Source organism: Aspergillus puulaauensis, chromosome 4 (assembly GCF_016861865.1).
Source record: "Aspergillus puulaauensis MK2 DNA, chromosome 4, nearly complete sequence".
Taxonomy (NCBI): domain Eukaryota; kingdom Fungi; phylum Ascomycota; class Eurotiomycetes; order Eurotiales; family Aspergillaceae; genus Aspergillus; species Aspergillus puulaauensis.
In genome coordinates this window covers 4,332,967-4,355,744 of record NC_054860.1, presented here as the reverse complement: position 1 = coordinate 4,355,744, position 22,778 = coordinate 4,332,967, and the positions used below count along the sequence as shown (strand labels likewise).

The 22,778-nt window shown below is 52.6% G+C and overlaps 12 protein-coding genes across 12 annotated transcripts; 3 read left to right on the top strand and 9 right to left on the bottom strand.

The window, feature by feature from the left end:
* Positions 1 to 1,307: 1,307 nt before the first annotated feature.
* On the bottom strand, positions 1,308 to 1,607 carry APUU_41721S (uncharacterized protein; the record flags this gene model as incomplete). The annotated part of the gene is made up of 1 exon (XM_041704936.1): positions 1,308 to 1,607. One exon carries the CDS (start codon positions 1,605 to 1,607, stop codon positions 1,308 to 1,310), a length of 300 nt encoding a protein of 99 aa, XP_041557471.1.
* Positions 1,608 to 1,730: 123 nt separating this feature from the next.
* Positions 1,731 to 2,123, bottom strand: APUU_41720S (uncharacterized protein; the record flags this gene model as incomplete). Its single annotated transcript, XM_041704935.1, has 1 exon — positions 1,731 to 2,123. The coding sequence occupies one exon, from the start codon at positions 2,121 to 2,123 to the stop codon at positions 1,731 to 1,733; it is 393 nt and encodes a 130-aa protein (XP_041557470.1).
* Positions 2,124 to 2,995: 872 nt separating this feature from the next.
* On the bottom strand, positions 2,996 to 3,499 carry APUU_41719S (uncharacterized protein; the record flags this gene model as incomplete). The annotated part of the gene is made up of 1 exon (XM_041704934.1): positions 2,996 to 3,499. The coding sequence occupies one exon, from the start codon at positions 3,497 to 3,499 to the stop codon at positions 2,996 to 2,998; it is 504 nt and encodes a 167-aa protein (XP_041557469.1).
* A 213-nt stretch (positions 3,500 to 3,712) lies between these two features.
* On the bottom strand, positions 3,713 to 4,057 carry APUU_41718S (uncharacterized protein; the record flags this gene model as incomplete). The annotated part of the gene is made up of 1 exon (XM_041704933.1): positions 3,713 to 4,057. One exon carries the CDS (start codon positions 4,055 to 4,057, stop codon positions 3,713 to 3,715), a length of 345 nt encoding a protein of 114 aa, XP_041557468.1.
* A 1,069-nt stretch (positions 4,058 to 5,126) lies between these two features.
* Positions 5,127 to 6,906, bottom strand: APUU_41717S (putative MFS monosaccharide transporter; the record flags this gene model as incomplete). The annotated part of the gene is made up of 3 exons (XM_041704932.1): positions 5,127 to 5,691; positions 5,745 to 6,694; positions 6,766 to 6,906. The coding sequence occupies 3 exons, from the start codon at positions 6,904 to 6,906 to the stop codon at positions 5,127 to 5,129; spliced, it is 1,656 nt and encodes a 551-aa protein (XP_041557467.1).
* A 509-nt stretch (positions 6,907 to 7,415) lies between these two features.
* On the top strand, positions 7,416 to 9,258 carry APUU_41716A (uncharacterized protein; the record flags this gene model as incomplete). The annotated part of the gene is made up of 5 exons (XM_041704931.1): positions 7,416 to 7,422; positions 7,595 to 8,347; positions 8,406 to 8,879; positions 8,932 to 9,038; positions 9,247 to 9,258. 5 exons carry the CDS (start codon positions 7,416 to 7,418, stop codon positions 9,256 to 9,258), a joined length of 1,353 nt encoding a protein of 450 aa, XP_041557466.1.
* A 161-nt stretch (positions 9,259 to 9,419) lies between these two features.
* APUU_41715S (damage-control phosphatase ARMT1 family protein) lies at positions 9,420 to 10,861 on the bottom strand (the record flags this gene model as incomplete). Its single annotated transcript, XM_041704928.1, has 3 exons — positions 9,420 to 10,416; positions 10,472 to 10,588; positions 10,638 to 10,861. 3 exons carry the CDS (start codon positions 10,859 to 10,861, stop codon positions 9,420 to 9,422), a joined length of 1,338 nt encoding a protein of 445 aa, XP_041557465.1.
* A 581-nt stretch (positions 10,862 to 11,442) lies between these two features.
* On the top strand, positions 11,443 to 12,888 carry APUU_41714A (UPF0075 family protein; the record flags this gene model as incomplete). Its single annotated transcript, XM_041704927.1, has 2 exons — positions 11,443 to 11,640; positions 11,710 to 12,888. 2 exons carry the CDS (start codon positions 11,443 to 11,445, stop codon positions 12,886 to 12,888), a joined length of 1,377 nt encoding a protein of 458 aa, XP_041557464.1.
* A 353-nt stretch (positions 12,889 to 13,241) lies between these two features.
* APUU_41713S (uncharacterized protein) lies at positions 13,242 to 15,055 on the bottom strand (the record flags this gene model as incomplete). Its single annotated transcript, XM_041704926.1, has 4 exons — positions 13,242 to 14,042; positions 14,100 to 14,653; positions 14,722 to 14,901; positions 14,965 to 15,055. 4 exons carry the CDS (start codon positions 15,053 to 15,055, stop codon positions 13,242 to 13,244), a joined length of 1,626 nt encoding a protein of 541 aa, XP_041557463.1.
* A 457-nt stretch (positions 15,056 to 15,512) lies between these two features.
* Positions 15,513 to 17,036, bottom strand: APUU_41712S (UPF0075 domain protein; the record flags this gene model as incomplete). The annotated part of the gene is made up of 4 exons (XM_041704925.1): positions 15,513 to 15,590; positions 15,646 to 16,016; positions 16,083 to 16,909; positions 16,999 to 17,036. The coding sequence occupies 4 exons, from the start codon at positions 17,034 to 17,036 to the stop codon at positions 15,513 to 15,515; spliced, it is 1,314 nt and encodes a 437-aa protein (XP_041557462.1).
* Positions 17,037 to 17,713: 677 nt separating this feature from the next.
* APUU_41711A (putative MFS monosaccharide transporter) lies at positions 17,714 to 19,580 on the top strand (the record flags this gene model as incomplete). The annotated part of the gene is made up of 6 exons (XM_041704924.1): positions 17,714 to 17,839; positions 17,899 to 18,229; positions 18,286 to 18,485; positions 18,557 to 19,207; positions 19,263 to 19,352; positions 19,431 to 19,580. The coding sequence occupies 6 exons, from the start codon at positions 17,714 to 17,716 to the stop codon at positions 19,578 to 19,580; spliced, it is 1,548 nt and encodes a 515-aa protein (XP_041557461.1).
* Positions 19,581 to 20,283: 703 nt separating this feature from the next.
* APUU_41710S (uncharacterized protein) lies at positions 20,284 to 22,512 on the bottom strand (the record flags this gene model as incomplete). The annotated part of the gene is made up of 4 exons (XM_041704923.1): positions 20,284 to 20,568; positions 20,640 to 20,922; positions 20,977 to 21,051; positions 21,140 to 22,512. The coding sequence occupies 4 exons, from the start codon at positions 22,510 to 22,512 to the stop codon at positions 20,284 to 20,286; spliced, it is 2,016 nt and encodes a 671-aa protein (XP_041557460.1).
* Between the last annotated feature and the right edge of the window lie 266 nt (positions 22,513 to 22,778).

Below are 22,778 nucleotides of genomic sequence, written 5' to 3'. Positions count from 1 at the left end.
AAATGATGTGTAGGTATGCTACTGCCCAGTTCGCACTGCGCTGAGTGCAGACCGTACAGCTATACTGAGTGCCACCGCGAGCCATCATTGGTTTCGGATACCCCCATGGGCAGCCAGCGTTGTGGCAGTAACAAAACTACTGCGCCCACTTATAAGGAACATAATACAGTTGGCCATCTCTTCAGGAAGCCCTGTCCTGCCGAGTGCAATCTCCTGGATCCGTTCAGTTGCCCGTCTTCTACCCTCTTCACCCCCAGGCAAATCCCCCAGCATTGGAGTCTTGATGGCTCCCGGACACAGCACATTGACTCGGATTCCGTGCGACGCATATTTGACCCCGTCCTGGGAGCATGTCAGTGCAAATCTGATTCAGAGTGATAGATAGGAGCAGTCGGTACCAATTTCGAAAGTCCAACCACTCCATGCTTGGTGGCCACGTACGACGGGAGATTTCCGTTTCCCATAAGACCTGCCTAGGACGAGACATTGCAAATGGCGCCCCTTGCCGGGAATAGCGAGTCCCTTCAACTTCATATCAGCGATCACCCCAGTCTCAACTTGCTACTTGGGGCCGTACTGGGTTGTGAGCGGAGTCTGCTGTAGCATCTGAGCGATCTCTGCCTTGCAACAGTAGAAGATTCCTCGCAGGTTGACCTCATACACCTTATCAAAAGTACTCAGAGGTAGATTGACTGTGTCCCCAACTCCAATGATCCCAGCCACATTCGCGCAATAGTCAATGCGACCGAACTGAGCAATCACAGCACTCACCATAGCTTGAACCGATGAGTTGCTGGTTACATCCACTTGCAATGTTTTGACTGTGGTAGCGGGATACTTGTCCTCTATCTCAGATTGGACCTCCTGCAGGAGGGCGGTCTGGATATCCGAAATCGCGATGCTGAGGCACCCGTCAGAGGCGTATTAGAGCGCCGTGGCCTTGCCGATTCCTGCCTGGGATTATCAGCCCCGTAAAGATAGACTCGAGAAAAGGGTCCAGGGAGGAGAGGTCAACCAGACGCGGCGCCGACAACAAGGGCTACACCGGGAAAATGCATGCTTCTGGCTGTCTGCGCAATGTGGCCGTGGATGGTCTGCTTTTAGTTTTTGATTCTGTTGGTTCCTGACCCTCGTCTACGACTATATTGGTTCACACGCCCGGAAATTCACGGAATGCACTTTTCCGATTGCTCAGGAGTCGAACACAGTAGAACCCTGTAGGTGGAACGGTTGGCGTCCGTTCAATAGAACTGTCTCTCGGCCGCTGGAAACGAAAAGTATACAAAATATCCATTATAGAGCAAAAGCTATGACACCTCAACAACACCGTCCAGTTTTTTGGCAGCCTTATTGCCCGTGCCTGTGCGTGCCCCGTCGACCATAATATCCTGCGCCGATATAAAAGAACTCTCCCCGCTCATCAACCAGACCACCGCATAAGCAGTATCCCAACCAGTACCCTGTCTAGCGAGCGGTACTGCACTGGCGTTGCGTCCCTTAATCGCAAGGCCAGCCTTACGGCCGATGAGAGTGTCGATAAGGCCCGGAGCAACCATGTTGACTCGCACCTGGGGTGCAAACTGCCAGGCCGCGTTCTTAACCAGCATGGCCAGCCCGGCCTTTAACACATTATACGCTGGCTCGCTCGAAGCAGGGGATACCTAGGCGACAGACCCAATGGCCACAATCAATCCGCCTGCCGGTTGAGTTGCGATCAAGGGCCCAACCTCTTACATCAAGAGGTAATGGGCTTGTAGGTTTAAATTTATAACACAATCCCAGTAGTCTGCTCGCGCCTTCGCGTTGGCTTCCACCGAACATGCATCACCCACAACCCCAATAACAATCACCATGCCGTCGACCGTTCCACCGAGAGCTTGCAGGGAAGACTTGACTGTATCCTCGCAGCCCTCTGGTGTGGATACATCACCGACGACGGCAATGGCCTCGCCCGCAGCTTCTTCTCTAATAATATCGACCGTTCCTTGCGCAGCGGTTAGAGATCGGTCAATAACCGTGACCGTCGCCCCCTCGCGAGCCAGGAGGATAGATATCGCGCGGCCGTTACCAATTAGTGGGTTTGGATCGAAGTCGTTTATTGATTGTCCACCTCCCACGACCATTATGCGTTGTCCTTAGAGTCTCTGGCGCCCAGGGGCCTTGCCTTGGGCCTCTGCCGAGAGTTCTACCGGAGGAATTATACCGACCACATCTTCCATTGCAGAGCTTTGGACCTGTGGTTGTGCCATAATCGCTGTAATGGACTTTCAGGCAGATGGCGCATAGCTTGAACATACACTTTTCTCGTTATTTAATGTCTACCCGGCGGTGATAGAGACGCACGACGGGAATTCTGAGAGCTGCCATCCCCCGGAATTATAATCCCCTGGCCCGATCAACGTCACCAATATTCCGGCTGCTGATCCGATAACATGTCAGGTCACGCCGGAAAGGCACCGCTGGACTTTGAAATGACCAACGAATAAACAGAGGGCCACTGGAGCCAACACACACTTTCGCCACTTTGAATGGATTCCTCGGAATTTCTATCCTTTGCGCACCCGATAGGGCTATTGGGCCAATGCCACAATAATGCGCGTAGGTTGCCAGGCGGACAAGCTTCCCAGCGTGGGCGGGCGCCCATACTGACCCCTATGTTCTATTTCCTCACGGGCATTCGGCTGCTTATTGTGAAGGCGTAGTAGGTTTGCCAAGCTGTAGTTTAGCACCTATGGTACTCTCTTAGAATACGTATATTTCCGGTTACAGTGCATGCTTTTTATACTTATAAGCTTGCTATTGCTAAGGAGATTCCGCATTATAGTTCCATTCTCAGTAACGTACATAGAATAAGGTCGAGGCAACATAAGATGATAGAAAAGAGAACATGGTGTAGCTAGACCTCCGCGAACTTCTCCTAGAGGTCCACGGTGTCCCACATACTAACAAGCACCTTCCACTGGCCCTTGGCCCAGGGCGCCCGAGCATGGGTGACTTAATAGTTATCAACCAATACGAGATCACCCTCCTCCAGTTTAGCCATCACCGCGCTCTCTTGGGTAATCTCCCATATACAGTGCAGATATTTCTTTGGAATCGGGGTTCCATCAGCATACGTAGCGGGGGGGAATGCCATCCCATCATCTCCAGTGTAAGGAGGGTCTGTGGCACCTCGGTCATACGCGGTGCCGTACCAGCCTGCAAGGCTGTTAAAGAAGACGGGCCTGTTGGTCGCTGGGTGACGGCGAACAGCAGGAACATACTGGTGCACCTCCAGCTGGTCCTCATCTCGCCACCAGAAGTGCGGCGTGAGACGGACAACCTCCTTCTCTGCCTTTTTCTTCATAATTTCCATGTCGTCGCCGGGCTTGATATGAGCGCCAAAGGCCAATAGGCCAGCCCAAGTAAAGATGAAGTTCTTCCCCTCCATGCCCGGGGCCCGGTAGATGTCCGGAGACATGAGACCTTTCTCTTCCGCCGCCTGGATAAACTCGGGCATCTCCTTGTTCACGAGCTCGAAGACTTCCGCACTGTGACCTAGCGGGCTCTCACCACCCTCTTCCGCGGCGGTATTACAGAAGAAATATATGTTCGTAGGAAATTTAGTATATCGCGAATATTCATTATGATGGTAGATCCAGAGGTTCTGTGGCGCTTCAGAGGTACTGAAAACCTCCTTGTCGTGGACTGTGCGACTACCAGCAAGGCCCAGCTACTTATAAGGGACGTGGCCGCGGCCCTCTTCGGCAGTATGAATAAGACAAGAGAATATATTAGCAGAGCGATCGCGCGGGCCGCGCAGCAGCAACGCGCAGTGTTTGTTAAGGAGTTCGGTAGTGATTCCACGCTCAGAAAGATCACGTATCGCAGTGGCAGCCTCGTCGACGGTGGGGTTGCTGCTATCCTCCTTAGTCAGCACCAGAGTAAGGGGGAAGACATTGCCGTGCACAATCCGTGATCCAGGTATTTCCACGCTGTCAAAGATGATTGTCGACCCTCCAGCCTGGGAAGTATAGTGAACAGCGGGGACTTTAATATCGCCGATTAACCCCATCATGATTATAGCTCAGAATAGCAATATGGAATAACAGTTTCAGTAGCTATCTCTCTTCCTCAAACCAATTGCATGATCAATCCCCCAGTTAGACCAGCTAGGGTTATTGCGCTTTTCAAGTCCATTTTAGCCACAGCGCATCTCCGGGGTGACGTATAGTTCCCTTTCGGTACCGAACAGGATTCCGGCGGGGACATGCTTCAACCCCGGAATTCCGATGGCACTAGGTACGTACACTTCCAAGGACGGACGCGGGTATGAGGATATGTAGTATTTCTCTTTACAACAGCGAGGCCCGGAATTTCCGGAATGAGACATATACACCGGTTGAAACCCTGTCCACCAGGGTTGAGAAGGGACACCCGTCGCATCACCAGCAACAGTATCACGTAGGCTTGTGACGAATGTTCCGACGCCTAATCCGTGACTATAACACCGGGGAACTATGCCTTTCCCAAGGCAGCTGAGGGCAAGATCTTTGTAAACAACAAGGTAACCTTTCCAAGGATCGTTATGATTCGGGCCTCTAAAGCGTATATAGTTTGTCGACACGGCCTCTACAGCAACCAGCACCGCAAAGACAACACTGTCGTCACAGATAAACACGCCATCTGCGGGCGCGAGAGGTTGATAATGCGATGGCTGTTGCACGTGAGGCGCTGAATAAAAAAAATAAGAAGAGCTGGTAAATATTAGGTATTATTATCTCTACTAAATTAAATATAAAGTTAAGTACCAAAATTATAAGATTCTTAATCTTTAGACTTATTATAAATAGTATAAAATGATAATATATCTAATAAAAAAAATAAAAGGTTATAAGATATAAATTTTAAGAATTTAGAATAATTAATACATTAATATTAAAGTTCTAATATTATATTCTTTATAAAGTGAAAGGATTTTATTAAAGATAAATTAAGTTAGCTTCTAGCTGACTCAGCTCGATCTCATCGTGAATACCCAGGCGATCTTGCGGAGGGTCTTAGTTGTTTTTATAAATACAAGGCAGCGGACCCCGTGTTTAGCAACAATCAGGGACATTTTTGCTCTCGGCCAGTAATCTCCATGATCAGACGCTCTCTACAAACTTGTCACCTCTCTTCTCCTCGCCCGCATGTCCACTATTCTCAATGTCCATCTTTTCAATTTCAGCATTGAAGTGGACCATACGCTTGGCAAACTCCTTCTCCTCATCCCACACAAAGGGGCTCTTGCTGGCAAAGAGGAAGTCGATCTGCTCGAGCGTGCGGCCGGCAGTCTCGGGAAAGAAGCAGTAGACGATGGGAATGTAGGCAACCATTGCGGCACCGAACACGTAGAAGGTCTGAAGGAAAGCCGTCAGAGACGAAACATACCGGAGGCGGAGGACAGAGATTACCTTCTCCTGGATACCTGCAAACATAACGGGGACCAGCAGCGACCCAGCGCCGTAGCCAACCGCCCAGCCGGCAACACCAAAGGCGTTACCCTTGGCGCGCAGCCATGTCGGGAAAATCTCGGTGGGATAAATAAATGGAATCATCAGCCAGGAGGAGCTGAAGACAACCACATAGAGAAAGACCATGGCGGCGGCTCCAATTCCGTACTGTTCAGCCTTGTCGGGGTTGCTGGTGGCTCCATAGTTCAGACCGCCACTGGAGGGAAGTCAGCAGGAGTAAGATGGGGGGAGAAAAGGGCTTGTACTTACAGGGTAAAGAGTATCACACTCAACACGGCCGCTCCCCAGTAGAGGGTCCGGCGCCGACCCACGCGATCCAAGGTCAAGGCAGCGACACCAGTTCCGAGAATCCCGCAGGTCATGCACACGGCAGAGAGCCAGTTGGACTTCAAATCGTCAAAGCCAGCAGTGCGATAAATGTTGCCCGAGTAGATGACAACTGCTGCGATACCCGTGCCATATTGCATGAGAACCTGGAGCCAGAACGCTAGCTGGATACGGCGGCCAATGTGAATATCCCCAGACCCAATGCCCAAGAACATTTTGATATAATTGGAATTCTGTGACTCGTGTTCCATCTGCACGACGGCGACGATTTCGCGAATTTCGCTCTGCACATTCGGGTGGTCGCGGTCGCCATCTCCACGGAGTTTAGAGATGATCTCAAACGCCTCCTCGTTGCGTCCAACCTTGACGAGCCACCGAGGCGATTCAGGGATCAGCAAGGTGCCGATGACGAGAAAGAAAACCGGGATCACCTGGCAGGCAAAGCAGAAGCGCCACCGAAAGGCCCCGCCGGCATATTCGGTGAAGGAGGTAGCAAACCCAATCCAGGAAGACAAGGCAATGCCTCCGAAGTTGGCGAGGAATGTCAGGGCGATCATTTGACCTCGATGGGACGCTGGAGCCAGCTCTGCGGTCCATGAGGGAGCAATCACGATAATGAAGGAGACACCAACACCTGCGACGACACGAGCGCAGAGCATGTGCGCGAGGTTCATGGCACTAGCCTGCAGGATGACTCCGGCAAGACACCACAAACAGGCCATCCAGATACCCTTGATACGCCCATAAGTGTCAGAGAAACTGCCGGCCCAGAAGGCTCCGAGGAGAGCACCAAAATAGTATATGGCAGCGATGCCACCCTGCAGAGAGGGCTTGATGACTTTTCCGTGCTCATCGGAGAAACCCATTCGGTGCTGTAGTGATTCGATTAGTTCAGTATTCTGATCCTTTGAAGCGAATGGGTCAGGGGACTGTGGTTACACACCCCATACTCTGGGGCGACATTGACAGCACCCATGACACCCTGACTCATGCCCTCATAGGAGATGGCCACGGCAGAGACTGCAGTAATCAACTTGAGCAGCCTAGATCCAGGGAGTGTCCGCCAGAACCCTTTCTTGATCATGGTGAGTGAAATTGAAGGAGTAAAAAGGTAGCCCAAGAAAGCTCTGGAGCGAATGGAATAATGGGAGCAACCAGAGCTGTGAAAGCCAACCCCGTATAACCGATGGAGAAAAGACCATTATCGTATCGGGGACACATGGGGATGTTTATAGCCGACGAGTGATCTTTCCGTCCATGGTAGGTATGATATTCGGGTGGCGCGGGGAGAAACAGAGAGAGACGGGGAGAGAGAGAAACCCCATGGGGAGCAAAATTGGGGATCTCCAGAGTACCGGTAACCATGGCTTTCTTTGGTGGAACCACGCGTGGACCTCGGGGGCTTTTTCCTTTTCGGTCTACTCCATTGGCTCCGCACACCATATATTCAGAGCTCCCATCCCACTCTCCGTCCGCCTCTTCTCGTCTCGATCTTCCTACTTCGATCCAAGACAGCCACCTGTTGCCGTTCCACTCCTGCTGACCTCACAGATCTCGGCGCGAATTTCGATATGGGGCAGCTTCGCTCAAAAGATGGATGGTGAGTTTTTTGAGCCACAATTTTCCTATTGAATGCAGGGTCCAGGCTCTCTGTCTTTCGTCGTGGTTTTTGCTAAGTTTCGTCGCAGCCTAACGTGCCGGAAGAGACATGTGAAATGTATGCCCGTTAACGGTCCAATATGGGTTCTATGCAACTGCTTACCCGAGAACAGGCGACCAAGTGAAGCCGATCTGTTCGCAGTGCCAGAAAAAGAGCCGGCCATGCCTTAGAGAAGACCCATCCAATCGCATTAGGATCAAGCCTTATCAGATACGAACGGACAGGACACTCTCCAAGGACGCTCCAGATCCAGACCATGTTGAAAGGTCTCGCCTTTCGGAACACGGATCTGCAGAAGCAGTGGTTGCTAATACAACCAACCCTGAACACATTAACAACCAATTCTATACTGAGTTCTGTATTAAAGAAAACCACAATGCCTCAGTAACGCAAAACACCACTGTTCCCGCGCCTCTGATGGCCTCTCCAGCCCACAATAATACAACGACCTCACCCTACTCCACCGCGGTTTCCATCCCGATCTCCCAGCTGCTCCGAGCCGATCCTTCGAGTCCATTGTCTGCTGCCTCGCCAGCAGGTTTGATGCATACGGGGTCTCCACTGACCTACAAAGAAGCTTACCTTGTGCATCACTTTGCAACGCACCTCGGCTATTGGCTCGACTGCACTGACGCTTCCCGCCAGTTTACCCGGAAAATCCCCGTCCTGGTCAAACAATCGCCGATCCTGCTGCATGCCGTGATTTCCTACGCGGCCCGACATGTCGGCGATGCTGAAATGGCCGAACGAGCGCATGAGCGTTGTGTGGAGCTATTGATCCCCTGCTTGAGCTCGGCAACAGTAGTCGATGATGATGTTCTGCTGTGCGCAATTGTTATCCTGCGGGTGTTTGAACAGTTGAACGGTGAGCGGGAGAATGCTTCAAGCCATTGCCCTGGCTAATAATTTGGAAACTGAAACAGTCATGGTAACCGGCAACGACCAGGAGCGTCATCTAGCCGGCTGCTCGGCTCTGCTGCGGGCATCGCAAGGACGGGAGGTGGATCCATCTACCCCGGAATTGCGGCAGGCCGCTTTCTGGGTGTACATGCGTCAGTGCCTGTACAATGCCTGTGTGCATCAACAAGCACCCAATGTGGATCTGACCTTGGTTCTCGTTCCTCCCCCGGGCGGAGGTGATCCCCTGGGCGATTTGCGGTCTGAAACAGCTTGGGCCAACACTATGACTTGGATCTGTGCCACGGTGGTAAGCTTTTGCTTTGGATCGGCTTACCCTGAGCCCTCCACTAGAGTACATCGATGGCAAGAGCTCTCCGAAGCTGTCGAGGGTTGGCTGAGCAACCGACCGGGCACGTTTGACCCCATCTGGTATAGCGAGGCCGCCCCAGGAAGTGGAAACCCATTCCCAGAGATATGGTTCACGGCGGACTGGCATAGTATGTCTGCCAACAAGGCCGTCGACTTTTCGCTGTCTAACGTTGTTTATAGTTATGGCATTCGGCTTTTACCATCTTGCCTGTATGCTTCTGGCCATCTACAAGCCATCGCCTAGATTTGCTGTCAGGGGACTGCATAGTTCAGCTCGCGAATCCGATGTGAGTCCTAGCTTTTGCTGTCGAGCAAATGAGTTGTTGTTGACGCTATTAGATCCGAGTCATGATGCACGCTCGTGCAATCTGTGGGGCATGCAACAGTTCCTCTTCAACGGTGCCATCATTGATCACGCTCTGCCATTCTGCCTTTATTTGTAGGCCCGCATTTTCCAGCCTTGTCCGTTTGGGCTGCAGTTGCTAACATCGATAGGGGGTCCTTTGATGACAGACTCAGGGGAAAGAGCAGGAGTAATTAGGCTGCTACGAGATATGGAAGCGAAGCATGCATGGCCAACAACTTGGATAATCAATTCTCTAAAAGAAGAATGGATGATGACATAGTTAACCCTCGCACCAAATGCCCACGATGTGCCAAAGGAAACTTCATTGACCCTCATTGAATGATACCACCGCATACTTTCCGTTCTGGATCCAGGCACCATCGGGCGCCTCCTCGTTTAGCGCGTCAACCTTGGTTTGGGTCTCGACACCCACGCAAACGTCGGACTTGTTCGTGCGAAGGGCCAAAGTCTTGACGCCGCTCTGCTTGCCGAGGGGACCCAGAGCCTCTTCGTATGTGGTAGTGTGAGGCCACAGCCCATCCCTGGTCAATTTGCGGTAGTTGAGGTCGCCCTTGAAGATAACCAAATAGCTGCTCTGGAGCTCGTTGAAGAGCGCGGGTGCTCTGGATGGCATCTCGTGGAACGAGAACGGCGTTGTCCAGAAGGGATCGCTGGTCGTCGTGATGGCGCCCGACTGGAAGAACTTGCGAAGTCTTGGGATGAGTTGGTCGAGATACTCACGACATGGGAAGCAGTCGGAGGAATCAAGGTGGTAGAACAGCGAGTCGACATCCGGGGGAGTGACATCGCTGACGAACCACGGAAACTCCTTGGTATGCAGTTTGACAGAGGTGGCAATGCCTGCGTCCAAAAGATAAGCAGCATACAGCACGTCAGTATAAAGCTCGAAGCCAGCGTTATCGAGGATAATATCAATGCGGCGACTGGGTTGACCGGCAGTCCGCTGAAGATAGGTCCAGACGTCGTTAGTGTCATTGTCGACGATATTCCGCTGGCTCTTCTGAATGGCATCACGGCCCTGTAGGCTTTGCAAGTCTTCCAGGGTGCGGTTAGCGAGGAGTGACAGGTCTGTGGCGTTTCCCCACAGGGCCATCTCCGTCATCTCAATATACAGCAGTCTCTTGGCCTCTTCTTTGTTCTCGTTTTGGGCCAGTTGAGTGTCGGCAACGATCTGCAGATAACGGCAAGCGAGCTCCTCGACGGCGGCCCTCGACTTGATAAAGGTAGAGTCTTTCTGGCGCTTGAACACATCGTAGTTTTGCCACTTTTTCGAGGAGTTCAGGATCCGCTGGATGCTTCTGGGGGGATTTTCAGCGGAATTCAATGATCTGATCTTTGCAGCGACAGTCGTACCGGTACATGTAGCACTCTCCAAAGAGCCAAGGGCAGTTTGTCCAACTGCACTCCCCAATTGCAGCCAGCTGCTTGTTCCATTCTTGAATATCGAGTTTGCCATCATCTCGAAGTGGTCTGACGCGCCGTGAGTCCCTGGGTTTTCGGTTGTTGGAGAAGTACGTACGTGAGAGGCTTGTCCTGTTCAATTCCTGTCTTGATGCCTTTGAGGACAATCTGAATGGCGGTGCCCTCCGCTCTCTTCTGCTCGTCAACATCCTCCGCGGCTGCTGTTTTGCCAAGGTCGTCGATGGTGCCCTGGATTATTTTGGGCCATCGGCTCTCGGCCGTCTGTTTAGCCATTGACCCCTTTTCTGACGTCCAAACTGCACGAACTTCTTTAACGTTCATGGCGGCGGACGACATGATAATGCAACTCTGATAGATCTGACTTTACACGGTCGGGGCCTCAAAATCTAAGGTACCAATGACAGCAGACTCACGGAACTCCTTAAGTATTAGCCATTACTCGTTAACAAGAAAGCCGCCGACCTCGGGATTCGCTGGCTACAATCCATGAAAGAGGGGGAACCCAGAGCTGCCGCCGCGATCTAGTAAGGTGGGACGTCCCAGTCGCATAAACGGCTCGAGACTCACGGCTGGATGGTTCCCACAGTTTCGCAATCCCGGGGGGGACGGGATTTGACCGTCTGGGCACCTCGTCTCGAAGATTCCCAATTAGGCAATTCCGGTACCCACTTCGGCCTCAGAATCGTCATGGAGCTCAGGCGCATCCCGAATCCTCAATTCTCAGCGGTTTCTCGTGGAATGGCCGCACGATTTTGGAATATGAGGGGTAGAGTGTTCTTTTTGGGTGCCCGCCAGGAAACGGGGTTGGTTCCCAAAGGTATATGAACCGGTTCTTCGCTGCTGTGAATTACTGTTGGAAACCCAAGCTTCTAGTTACTATCCTGTATATACAAAGGACAAAAATGGTTACTTCAGTTGAATGTCCTCAGCCCAATGGCTCTGCTCAGGTCAACAACCCTCGCCGTTGTGTCGCAGATGGCACCCTCGACATCACGGTCCTGGGAATGAACAGCGGTACGGCCATGGACGGCATCGACTGCGCACTTGTTCGATATCAGCAGGTTTCCCCAGAAGCTGCTTTACACATGGAAATCCTCCAGGTACGGCAAGTCTCTAGTGTTGTTGTGTATTTCCACTTTTAATGGAACTGACAAACCCCCCTTGTACAGTACGATGAGATCCCCATTCCTCAGTCCATCAAGAAGTCCGTCCTCACCACGCTCCGCGAAACGAAAACCACCCCCTCCCTCATGTCGCAGCTGAACGTGCAGCTCGGCAACATGTTTGGCGAGACGGTCAAGGTCTTCTGTGGGAAGCACAATATCCCTATTAACAGCATCGACCTCATCGGGTCCCATGGTCAGACTTTCTGGCTTCTGTCCATGCCCGAGGAGGGCGAAACCCGCTCCGCCTTGTGCCTTGGTGAAGGAACTGTCATCAGCGGCTTGACCGGCATCACTACAGTCACCGACTTCCGCATGGCCGAACAGGCGGTCGGCCGCCAGGGTGCGCCTCTTGTCGCCCTGATCGATGGTCTCCTTCTTCACCATCCCACCGAATGGCGCGTCTGCCAGAATATCGGCGGGATCGCCAACCTCTGTATCATTCCACCCGACAGCCAGGGTGGTGTCGACGCCATGGTCGACTGGGACTGCGGCCCAGGCAACATGTTCATCGACGCTGCGATGCGCTACTTCACCAACGGCGAGATGGAGTATGACTGCGATGGTGAGTGGGGTGCCCGGGGTAAAGTCAACCAGGCTGTTGTCGACATGTTCCTCGACCACAATAAATACTGTAACCGCTTGCCTCCCAAGACAACGGGTCGTGAGACCTTCGGGGACAACGAAGCCCAGGAAATCCTTGATGATTGCTTGGCTCGGGGCATGAGTAAGTACGACACTGTCGCAACCATCACTCGCATTACGGCCCAGAATATCGTCAAGCAGTACCGCACTTTCTTCCCCAAATTCAACATTGATATCGACAAGATCGCCGGTGTGTACATGTGCGGTGGCGGTGCCCGCAACCCCAACATCATCAGCTACCTCAAGGAGCAGCTGCCCAATTCCAAAGTTCTCAAGCTCGATGAAACGGGTGTTCCTTCGGACGCCAAGGAGGCTGTCTCGTTCGCTCAGCAGGCCCTTGAGGCTATTCTCGGCCGTGCCGCCCTGGTTCCCATTAACAGTGACACGTTGACGCCCAACACCATCTCGGGCAAGATTGCGCCAGGGCTACGGTGGAGAGAGGTCATGGCGATGGCAGTGGAATTCGGGAAAGGTCAACCTCAGTTGCAGACGGTCAAGGAGATGGTTATTGACAGGCCCTACACCTACGGTAAGCCTTAGCAGTGCACTGTCTACCTACTTGTGGCATCAATTACTCGCATATAATGGCCAAGCAATAGTTTCATTCCAATCTAGCATTTTTAGCGATTTCTTCTTCTTGTTTAATCTCCTCATGGCCCTGTCTACTGTCGCCGTGAGGCGGTCTTATGTCTCAGGATTGCTACTTCACTCGTCCCATGTTCCGCGCGTATACAGTCTCTGGCCAAGAAATTCCAGTAAGAAGTTCATTCTCTCCAATTCCTAGCATGGACAGCTATGCACAAATGCCCTTCCACTGCCGGTTGGGGGACGGACCCTTTGATCTCTAGGGAATACGTATTTCAACTCGACTGCCATGACCAAGCCCACATAATTTAGGTTAGACTTCCCTCATCACCAAGCCAAACATGATACAACAGCTTTCCAGCATCTACATGCGGGACCGCAGAATGCGTCCTCGAGGACTCATGCCTCCAACTATTTACCCACGCTGCGTTCAGTCTGTTGACGCTGGCCCTCGTGTCCCAGCCCGTTTGGTCCTGGATCTCTTGCAGGGCGCGGATGCATGCATTGCGCTCGGGCTCGGCCACGAGACACTGACCCGCAATTGTAAGGAGTTGGACGGCGTTCGTCCATGCGATAGAACAGCGATTTGTCAGCGTGTTGCCGACAATCTGGCGGGTGTATGTCTGTGCTCGCTGTGTTATATCGGGGCTGGAGAGGAGCGAGAGCCGACTCGCCCGCGAGCAAGGCTTGCAAATGGTGAGAATGAGAAATGCAGTGTGCAGCATTTGCCATGCTGCGGACACAGTGCCATTCAAGTAACGCACGCCTTGGAAGGGATTGTCCTCTCCGTTCGGAGGTAAAATGCTGAGTGGTGAGGCCACAGCTGGCGCTCGGCTTTGGTGACGTATCAGATCAGCTTCAAGCTGCTTCCATCTGGCAACATGAAGTTGCACTACGTGTTCGTCGTTGTACTCGATGTCGCGGGTACAACTCCAAAAATTCTGAACCACCCCCAGCAGAAAAACAACCTTTTTTTGCCATGACTCGAGTGTCCATGTGGCCGGATCAGGGAATACACCCCCGGGGATCCATTCTTTCGGTTCTAATGCTGTCGGCTTGCCAGCACAGAGAGACGCAAGAATTATCATCCGGCAGTAAATCCAGAATGACTGCGTAGGAAAATCCAAGTTAGTGAACATAATCCCAGAGTGAAGAATAAGACGTACAGCCTGTGCCAATCCGCCACTCATTCCATGCCAACCATGCAGCTTGACAAGATCTCCCGTCCCCTTCAGGTGCAGGTCCCAATCTGTGGCCTTACTCTCGACCATCTCACAGTGAGCTATAAGCAGACAGCTCGCAAATACCACAGGTTCAGGCCGGCTATTCTGTAGCCGCTCGGACAGCAGATGGATAGCCACGCTGTAGTAGGTCAAGGCCTGTTCGTCATTGTGTTGTTGGTGGCCATTGACGAGGGTGTACTGGCGCGCTGCGACGGCGACACAGGATAGGAGGACAAGTTTATCGCTCAGAGCGAGCTGCGGTACGACTGTTGAGAAGTATCGTAGCACACCGTCGAACATGTCGAAGCGTGGGCCGATAAAGTCAACGTATCGCGAGAGAAAAAACGCGTCAGTGGAATCCGTGATGGGGCTCGCTTGGCGGGAGAATATAGGCCATGGCGACGGATGCTGGTATGATGAGACGCCCGACGTCTCTTCGTTCGCTCTTGCGACCTGGTATAGGTTGGAGACCTCTTGCGTTTGGTCCACAAAAGTCGCTATTGTTCAGTAATCGTTAGACTCGTGGTTATCTTTTTGCGGTTATGGTTAGGTGGGCGTTGCTAACCTGGACCTTCTATTGTCTCTGAGACAAAGTCTCCCAACAGGCCAGCCGCGGGTGCTTTGAACTCACGCGCGGTAAAAAGAACCTCCTGGCGAAGAGAACACTCGGTTCCCCGTCGCTTGCATAAAGCACAGGGCCGCGCCTGATCGCACTTGACATGGCTCTTGCGACACTGCTCGCAGGCTTAACTCGAGCATCAGCGATCCAGTTATGAACGACAGTAGCATGCTATGCCCTCGTGCTTACCTAGCTTAGATCTCGAGCTCGGCCCTCGCACTTGTTTCGGCGTGGAATCCCGGGGGGGCCGCATTGTGGGGTGCTGATGGCACAGTTCCATGACTATCACGGGCACAGATCAGTCCATTCACTGCAGTAGAGCCCAGGCAGTGCATTATTTCCTAGTGCGAACTAGCTTTGTGTCTGGTCCACGGAGAAAGATAGATGGTTGGGTTGCTCCGAAGAAGGCGGGACAAAGTCATACCTGAGTTGGCGGCCGGCTTGAAACGAATCGAAAACGGGGACCGAGGCCTGCCGGGCAAATCTGCAAAACGGTTTTACACTAGTATTCACCTACCACGGGGTCCGTGCCGAAGCAGTTGGAAAGGCGGGGGCCCACTAGCGGAGAGTGTTAATTTTTATTGTTGCTCTCCTAGTGGTGCACTACTTGAAATCTAAGATTGACGGTAAATTACCGTATTGGCGGGAGATCAAGAAACCTTCACCGGCTGACAGCAGCTATGATTGTATCTATGATTGTAACGTAGGCAAGGAACCCTAACTCCGACAGTAATATGCTACATGTCGCACTGAGAAGGGAGAAGAATCATCTTTGTTGTGCTCTTCACTTGCTCCTCCGGGAAGTCTCCCCAAAACTGTCGTCGATGTCAGTGTCAGATTACCCGGCTGTATAGAATATATATCACTCACCTGGACAACATGCCGTCGGATACGGTGCATGTTCTTGCCCGGCTGGATCTGGCCTACCACTCCTGCACGGTCCGACTCGGTCCTCTTGGGGACAATCATAGGTCGTCCAACAAAACACTCCAGCGTCAGGAGCGCAAATCCAAGAGCTTCCTTTGCGCCAACGGGGATTGAAATCTCCGAAATCGGGATTATGCGAGTGTTGGGCCGGCGCTGCTGCAGGTAGTTGATGATGTTAGGGTTATGGGATCCGCCGCCGCCCATGTAGATCTCGTCTACGCCCCCTGGAGGACCCCAGCGTTCGTAGGCATCGGCGAGCGACTGGGCTGTGATGCGAGTTATGGTGGCGACACAGTCCTCTGGGGTAGCTCCGCCTGCAAGACCACATTTTATCAGCCCAAAATTCACATCCATGTCCCGACTGGAGGAGCCAAACTTACGGGCTAGCATCTCATCGCAGATATCTTCCGCCGTCCGGTCCCCGAACGTCTCTCGGCCAGTGGTTTTGGGCACGTCATGCACGAAGTACGGCCCTCGCAGCACTTTATCGACGACAGACTGGTCAACCTTGCCAAGCTTGCCCATGGCGCCATCCTTGTCATATTCCTGTTGACCGTCAGTGAAGTACCGCACGGCCGCGTCGATAAAGATATTGCCAGGGCCCGTATCGAAGTCGTAACACCCTTCGACGTCGCCTCGGGGTAAGATCGAGAAGTTTGCGATACCCCCGATGTTTTGCACAGCACGGTTGAGTGTTGGGTGGCTTAAGAGGAGCGAGTCGAGCGCCGCGAAGAGCGGGCAGCCTTGCCGGCCGAGAGCCATGTCTGACACGCGAAAGTTGCCCAGCGAGGTGACGCCAGTGCCGGCGGCTATGATGGCAATCTCAGCCATGTCGAGATGGGCACGGATTTGGTTGCCCTCAAAGAGCTCCGGCAGCGGTAGGTGCCAGATCGTCTGGCCCTGACCACCGATCAAGTCGACGTCCGTCGCCAGGCTGAACTCGTTCCTTTCGGCGAACCAATGGACGGCATCCCTAATGACCTCACCCAGCTGGATGTTGACTATGGCCATTTCCTCGGGTGTCGTGGTGTTCTCCTTAATGAGCCCCATGACCCTTGCCTTGAGCATTTTAGGCATCGGGTACTCCCCATAGTGCAGGAGCTGCATCTTTAACGGCATTGTCGGACTGTCCTGGGTGAAGTGGACATGAACGAGGTCGACGCCATCCATCGACGTTCCCGCATTGTGGCCGATGACTTTCAGAGAACTGTCGGGTGATCAGCCACATGGTAGGTTAGATGCTGTTGGGGAATGAAGCGGGCTTGAGAGTCGTTATGTCTGCTATCGAACACTTACAGTGGGCTGGCTGAGGATTGGGTTGGAGTGGAAGGCATCACGGTTAGGGGAATGCGCAAATTCAGACAAGGTACTGGAACCAAGGCAAGAGCACATTCCTGTACATTGTATTGCATATGCAAACTTTATATGTTTTCTCGGGACTCTCGACCGACCCATGCACCATCTCTCGACCGCGACATATCGGACTCGGTTCCCTTCCGGGGACAGTGTCATTTCCCCCCACGGTCTCCACTTTGCTTTCACGATCGTATTGGGTCTGAAGGCCCTTGGGGAATCGCTGGGAGCGCACTAAGCTCAATATGGGCCTGTGGGACAACCGAAAGAGCCGAATCGTGCGGTGCCCAGCGTGGACAGCCAACCAAAACTACGACACCTGGTAAACGGCTAAATGACGACGATCTGCTCTCGGGGAACACTGCCTTCCGCGACTTCCATCCCCTTGGGGCCCACTGCTGAAAGCTTCGCGGGGCTGGATACCTTCCGGGGAAATTGCAGTCTAGAATCCCCACCCCCGGTCCTGAGCCTGCGGTTTACCCCAATGACTCTCCAAACCCTGGGTCTTTGAAACCAAATCCATAGCTTACTGTGCTATCGCTCAGCTATAAATTCAAGTTGGATTCATCGTTATGAAACTTGATCCGTGGTGCTAGGATGCGCTTTTACCTCAAATCAAGAGAATACCGAGACTGCGTTTGCTCTGTACTTTGCAACGATGGCCATCTTCCCATTGACCAGATACACAACCCACATGGGCACGTCGGGCCTAAAGCTCAACTTTCTCATTGCCGGCATTGCAACATGTGCATTTTGGCTCTTCGGATACGACATGAGCGTCATGGTACAGTCCCATTCTCCAGTCTTTTCCTGGCAACACATCTAGTCTAAGAACAAATACAGGGCGGTCTCATTACCGAGGAGACTTTCACAGTGGTTTTTCCCGAAATGAACAACGCCGATGTTCAGGGCATTGTGATCGCCTCGTTTGAACTCGGTGCTCTTGTCGGCGCCCTTGCCTGCCTGGACCTTGGCGACCGCCTCGGTCGTCGTCAGATCATCTGGCTCGGTATGCTCTTTATGCTGGTTGGCGGCATATTACAGACCAGTGCCTGGGCCATTTCTCAGCTAGTCTTGGGTCGCGTTATCAGCGGCATCGGGCTCGGGTTGCAGGTCGCTACGGTGCCGTCATGGCAGTCTGAATGCGCGAAAGCCCATAGTCGCGGACGCTGGGGTGAGCCTATCTTCCTTGCTCTTCTTCTCGTATCCGATGGCTGATATGATCTATAGTCATGATTGAGGGGGGGTTGCAGACATTTGGCGTTGCTTGCGGCCAGCTCGTTAGCTATGGATTCTTCTTTGTCAAGGGTCAGGCTCAATGGCGTACACCTGTGGGCATCCAACTTGTCCCGGCCTTGATCGTCTTCATCTTCATTAATTATCTTCCTGAGTCACCACGCTGGTTGATCAAACATGGCCATGTGGAAGAGGTATGTCATCATGAACCTTTCGCACCCGTGCTTCTCTAGAAGGTGCCTCTCTGACAGTGCAATGTTTGCAGGGCATATACAACCTGTCAAAACTTCGAGGCCTGCCCGACGACCACCCAGACCTAGTGTTTGAACGAGATTCAATCATCGCCTCATTTGAAGCTCAGGCTGAGCTCGCTCCGTTCTCATATAGAGAACTTCTGGACATGGGAAAGACCAAGACATTCCATCGCGTCGCCATCGGTGCTTTCATGCAAGCCGCGCAGCAAATTTCCGGAATCAACTTGGTCTCAACATACGCCAACAAGATTTTGCAAGAGTCGTTCAGCCTCGACGCTGGTACATCACACCTCATCGCTGCCATGGGAGGCTTGGAGTACGCTCTATGCTCGCTTCTGGCCGTGTTGCTCATAGAAGGCCTTGGGCGTCGCCGGGCCTTTCTGTGGACTACGGCCGGCATGTCCTGTTGCTTTGCTGTCATCGCTGGGCTTCAAAGCACGGATTCGCCCACCTGCCAACTGACCGCCGCCGGGTTTCTGTTTCTCTTTAATACTTTCTTTGGCCTTGCCTGGGTTGGGGGGCCGTTTTTGTACAGCGCCGAGATTGCACCTCTGCGATGCCGCGCGCAGGCCAATGCCGTGGCGAGCGCTGCCAACTGGTTGTTCTGCTTCGTGGTGGTCATGATTATCCCACCCGCTTTCCAGAATATCGGCTGGAAGACGGTAAGTCAATTCCCTTGTGCATTGTGGCGCTATTATAACCCTGATGGTGGTCTAGTATATCATATTTGCCATCTTCAATGCCTGCTTCATACCAGTCATCTACTTTTTCCTGGTTGAGACCAGAAAGAGGAGTCTCGAGGAGCTTGTGAGTACTGCCAATGAATAAAGCGTGTTAATGTGATATGCCTTGAAGAAATGTTATAAGCTAATATTCTGGCTCCAGGACGTCATTTTTGCTGCGGGTGGTGATCCGGTGAAAAAAGAAAAGACGATGCCGTACAACATACCTATTGAGGAGGCCCGGAGGATCCTTGGTCTTTCTGAGAGCCCTATCGCTGAAGTAATAGAACACGATGAAAAGATGTCAGAATGAGAGCACGTCTCTTTGATGACAGTCAGGGCGGCGAGTTGTTTGGAAGATCGAAGGCCTATATAGATAATAATACTATATATTCAAGATAATAAGCACTATAGATACTACTCTGTCTAGATTACCGTTACTGTTTTTTTGCCTAGCTCTTCCTCCTGTCTTAATTCAAATTAAGGTAGAGGCATTCAATTCTCGATTATAGAAACAGGAAAAACAGGAATAACCTAGCTTCCCCGCACATTGCTCGTGGCATCTCGTGGCATCCTTGTCCGGGGCTCGGTATAATACTAGCCAAAGTTCAACCACTGGGGTAGGTTGGGTTGGGGATTGGGGTAGAAAAAAGGAAGTTCAAGAGAGTATACCGAAAGCGTTCTCGGAGAATGGATCCAGTCTGTGCCGTGGCACCGAACCGAGCCGGATCGCTGGTCCCAAAAACTACTTTTGGAACCTGGCGTCTTCACTTACGCTGCTATAATATGCCCAGAAACTGTATAGGTGGCACAGTGGGACATCCTCTAAAGAGATTGTCGGCCCGGAACTTTGTCTACGCGGAAAGGAGCCTTAATCCGGCCATGGGACGTTACAAGAAGTCTTTGAGAGAAGGAAATCCTCACCTGAAAGATAATTTATAATTATACGGGACGGTTTATTTCAACAATAGCCCCTGATAGCTGATATACAGCCTGCGTCCCCTCACATTACTCATCTAGCCCTGCGGAACGAGTTCATTCCAATCCCAGGTTAACATTTCAAACGAGCCCCAAGTGAGCGATGGAGGTTCCAGCGGATCTGGTAATGTCTCTCGCGTGGGCATCGAGTCATGGCTGACCTCCACAGATTCTGGGTTGACCTGGACTGAAGACCGACTGGCCGCCTCCCCTATGAGCTGGGCGACATACTGCTCCAATGCCTCAAGGGATCCATGCAACGCGCTTCCGGCCCCGTTGAACGAATGTCGTTGTTGAGAGACCGCCATCGCCGCCTTCATGAGCTAGATTCCAGCTTAGCTAACAAGTCTATTCCACATTTACACTGAATCCTGAATGTCAGACACAGACATACCTCAGAGTGTGTCCGGGTCAGGATTGATCCTGGCTGACGTCGAATCTGGATAACGAAGACGTATACCGCCGCCAACGGTGAGGTCCCGAGGGCGAGAAAGCTGGGCTGGCCGGCTTCGCTCACTGTGACCTGGAGACTAACCATGTCCCTAGCCGCCTCGAGACATATTTGGGGCCCGTTGCGAAGCCGGACATGCCAGGGTTCCCCAGAGCCATACCGATCGACCTCGCCCTTTACCTCGTTCCAATCTAGCAGGAGAGTGTTTCGATATAATACAACTATTCTGGTTAATATCAGTGGAAGAATCAGTTCACACAAAAGCTAAAAAGGAACGCACGCTAGGTGATAGTAAAAAGAGAGAAATGCCCACTGAGGTGTGAGCTGCACATCGGTCGAGCCAGGCGTCCCAACCCTAGAGATGGCGGGTGTCAGGTAGCCCCCCTGCAGAGCGAGGCCCCGGAGCAGATGAAAAAAAAAAAACCAAAAGAATGCTTGCTTACTGGTATTCAGGCGGCAGGCTGGCCCGCCACTTCCACAGCAATGTGTCGATTGCTCCTGCTGCACGAATTTTGCTCGCCCGCGCATTCGCCTCGCTCGTTGTATCTAGACTCTGTGTCCGCCATGTATGCCATGAGCGATGTTGCATTTCGCGTAGTACATTGGCTAGGCTTGTCAGGTAGTGTTCATAATCTTGGAGGTCCAGAGCACTCCCATGTTCCAAGGTCTCTGTTCGGGTTTGGCGTCCTACGGACGATAATATTGGATCGTCTAGGCTGCAATTTTGACCAGAGTCGAAGGCAAGAAACTTTTCAAATACATATAGGGCCCACCATGTGCGGAGGGAATCTTTATCACTGCTTGACTTGCTTCCGTGGGTGCTTTGCAGGTTAGCAGTCAAATCGGCAAGCCGCAATGTTTTCGACATGGAGATAGCAAGTGCGAGCACATCCCAGGCTTGCGATAACTGGTCGCGGAGACGAAGGGTCATTGAGAAAAGAAGGAGGGCTTGCACCGACTGTATGGATGGTTGGAGGATGAGGTGACCAACAAGAGAGTGGCAGTAACCCAGATATGTGTCCAGACGCTGCTCGGACACTGTTGGGCTCGCCATAGTGCCCAGGATAGGTATCAGATAGAGGAGCAATAGTGTAGAAGCCTTGCCGTCTCTACGTATTCTTCCACCGCTATGGCGTATGTCGGGGACTTCATTCAAGAGTAGAAGCATCCTCTGACGGTCGAGAAACGGATACACCACATGATAGACCTTGAGGAACAGCTCGGCGAATGTGTGTAGTTCGTCAAGAGGCGGCAGAGCAGGTTCTACCGCCGCAACCGCGTAATCGCATGGAGGATTTGGGCTTGCCAGGCATGGACTGAGGCTGGCACGGACGTGATTTGAGCGTGGAACCCGCAACCGAGAAAGGGCTAGATCGAGCCACTGCGTTGCGATTTGGACAACGCTCGATCCAGGCCGTGTGGGAATCACCGGGAGATGTCTCGTGTCCCAGTTGGACCACTCGTTGGGGCCTCTTGCGACTGGAGAGGCGGAGCGTGAAAGCGTCGCGACCGTAGCAGGGGTGATCTGGGAGGAGGAGCAACTAACGCCCGTGGTTTCTGGAGACGCCAGCGCCGTCAAGCCTGTTGTTTCTATATCAAGGGATCGCCCGGTAATGGGGAGATCCTTGCGGCGATGCTGGACGGGGGCATTCGGGCGCCTCTTGTCGACCGTGACGCACGGCACACCAGCCAGTTGGCAGTTCTGGCAGCTGGGGAACTGCTCGTCGCAGCGTGTCTTTTTGGCCCGGCAATAGTTGCATGCATACGATAAGCGCTTCCGCTTGGGAAGCGGTGCCGAGGAAAAGCTGCCGAGCATGAAGGCTTGCAACTGCAACGAACAGGATTGTTTGCGAGGGTTGGGGAACACAATCAATGACAGCAACAACGACAACAACGACAACAACGACAACAACGACAACAACGACAACAACGACAACAACAATAATGGAGGGAGGATAGCGAAGACGCCCAGTTGAACTTCGCGGCGGCGACCGAATGTGCACTGGCTAAACAGCGACCAAGACTGGCGGCTGTGCGGTCCACTTCGGGCGGGAAGGAAGAGACGCCTTAGGGTTGATCGAC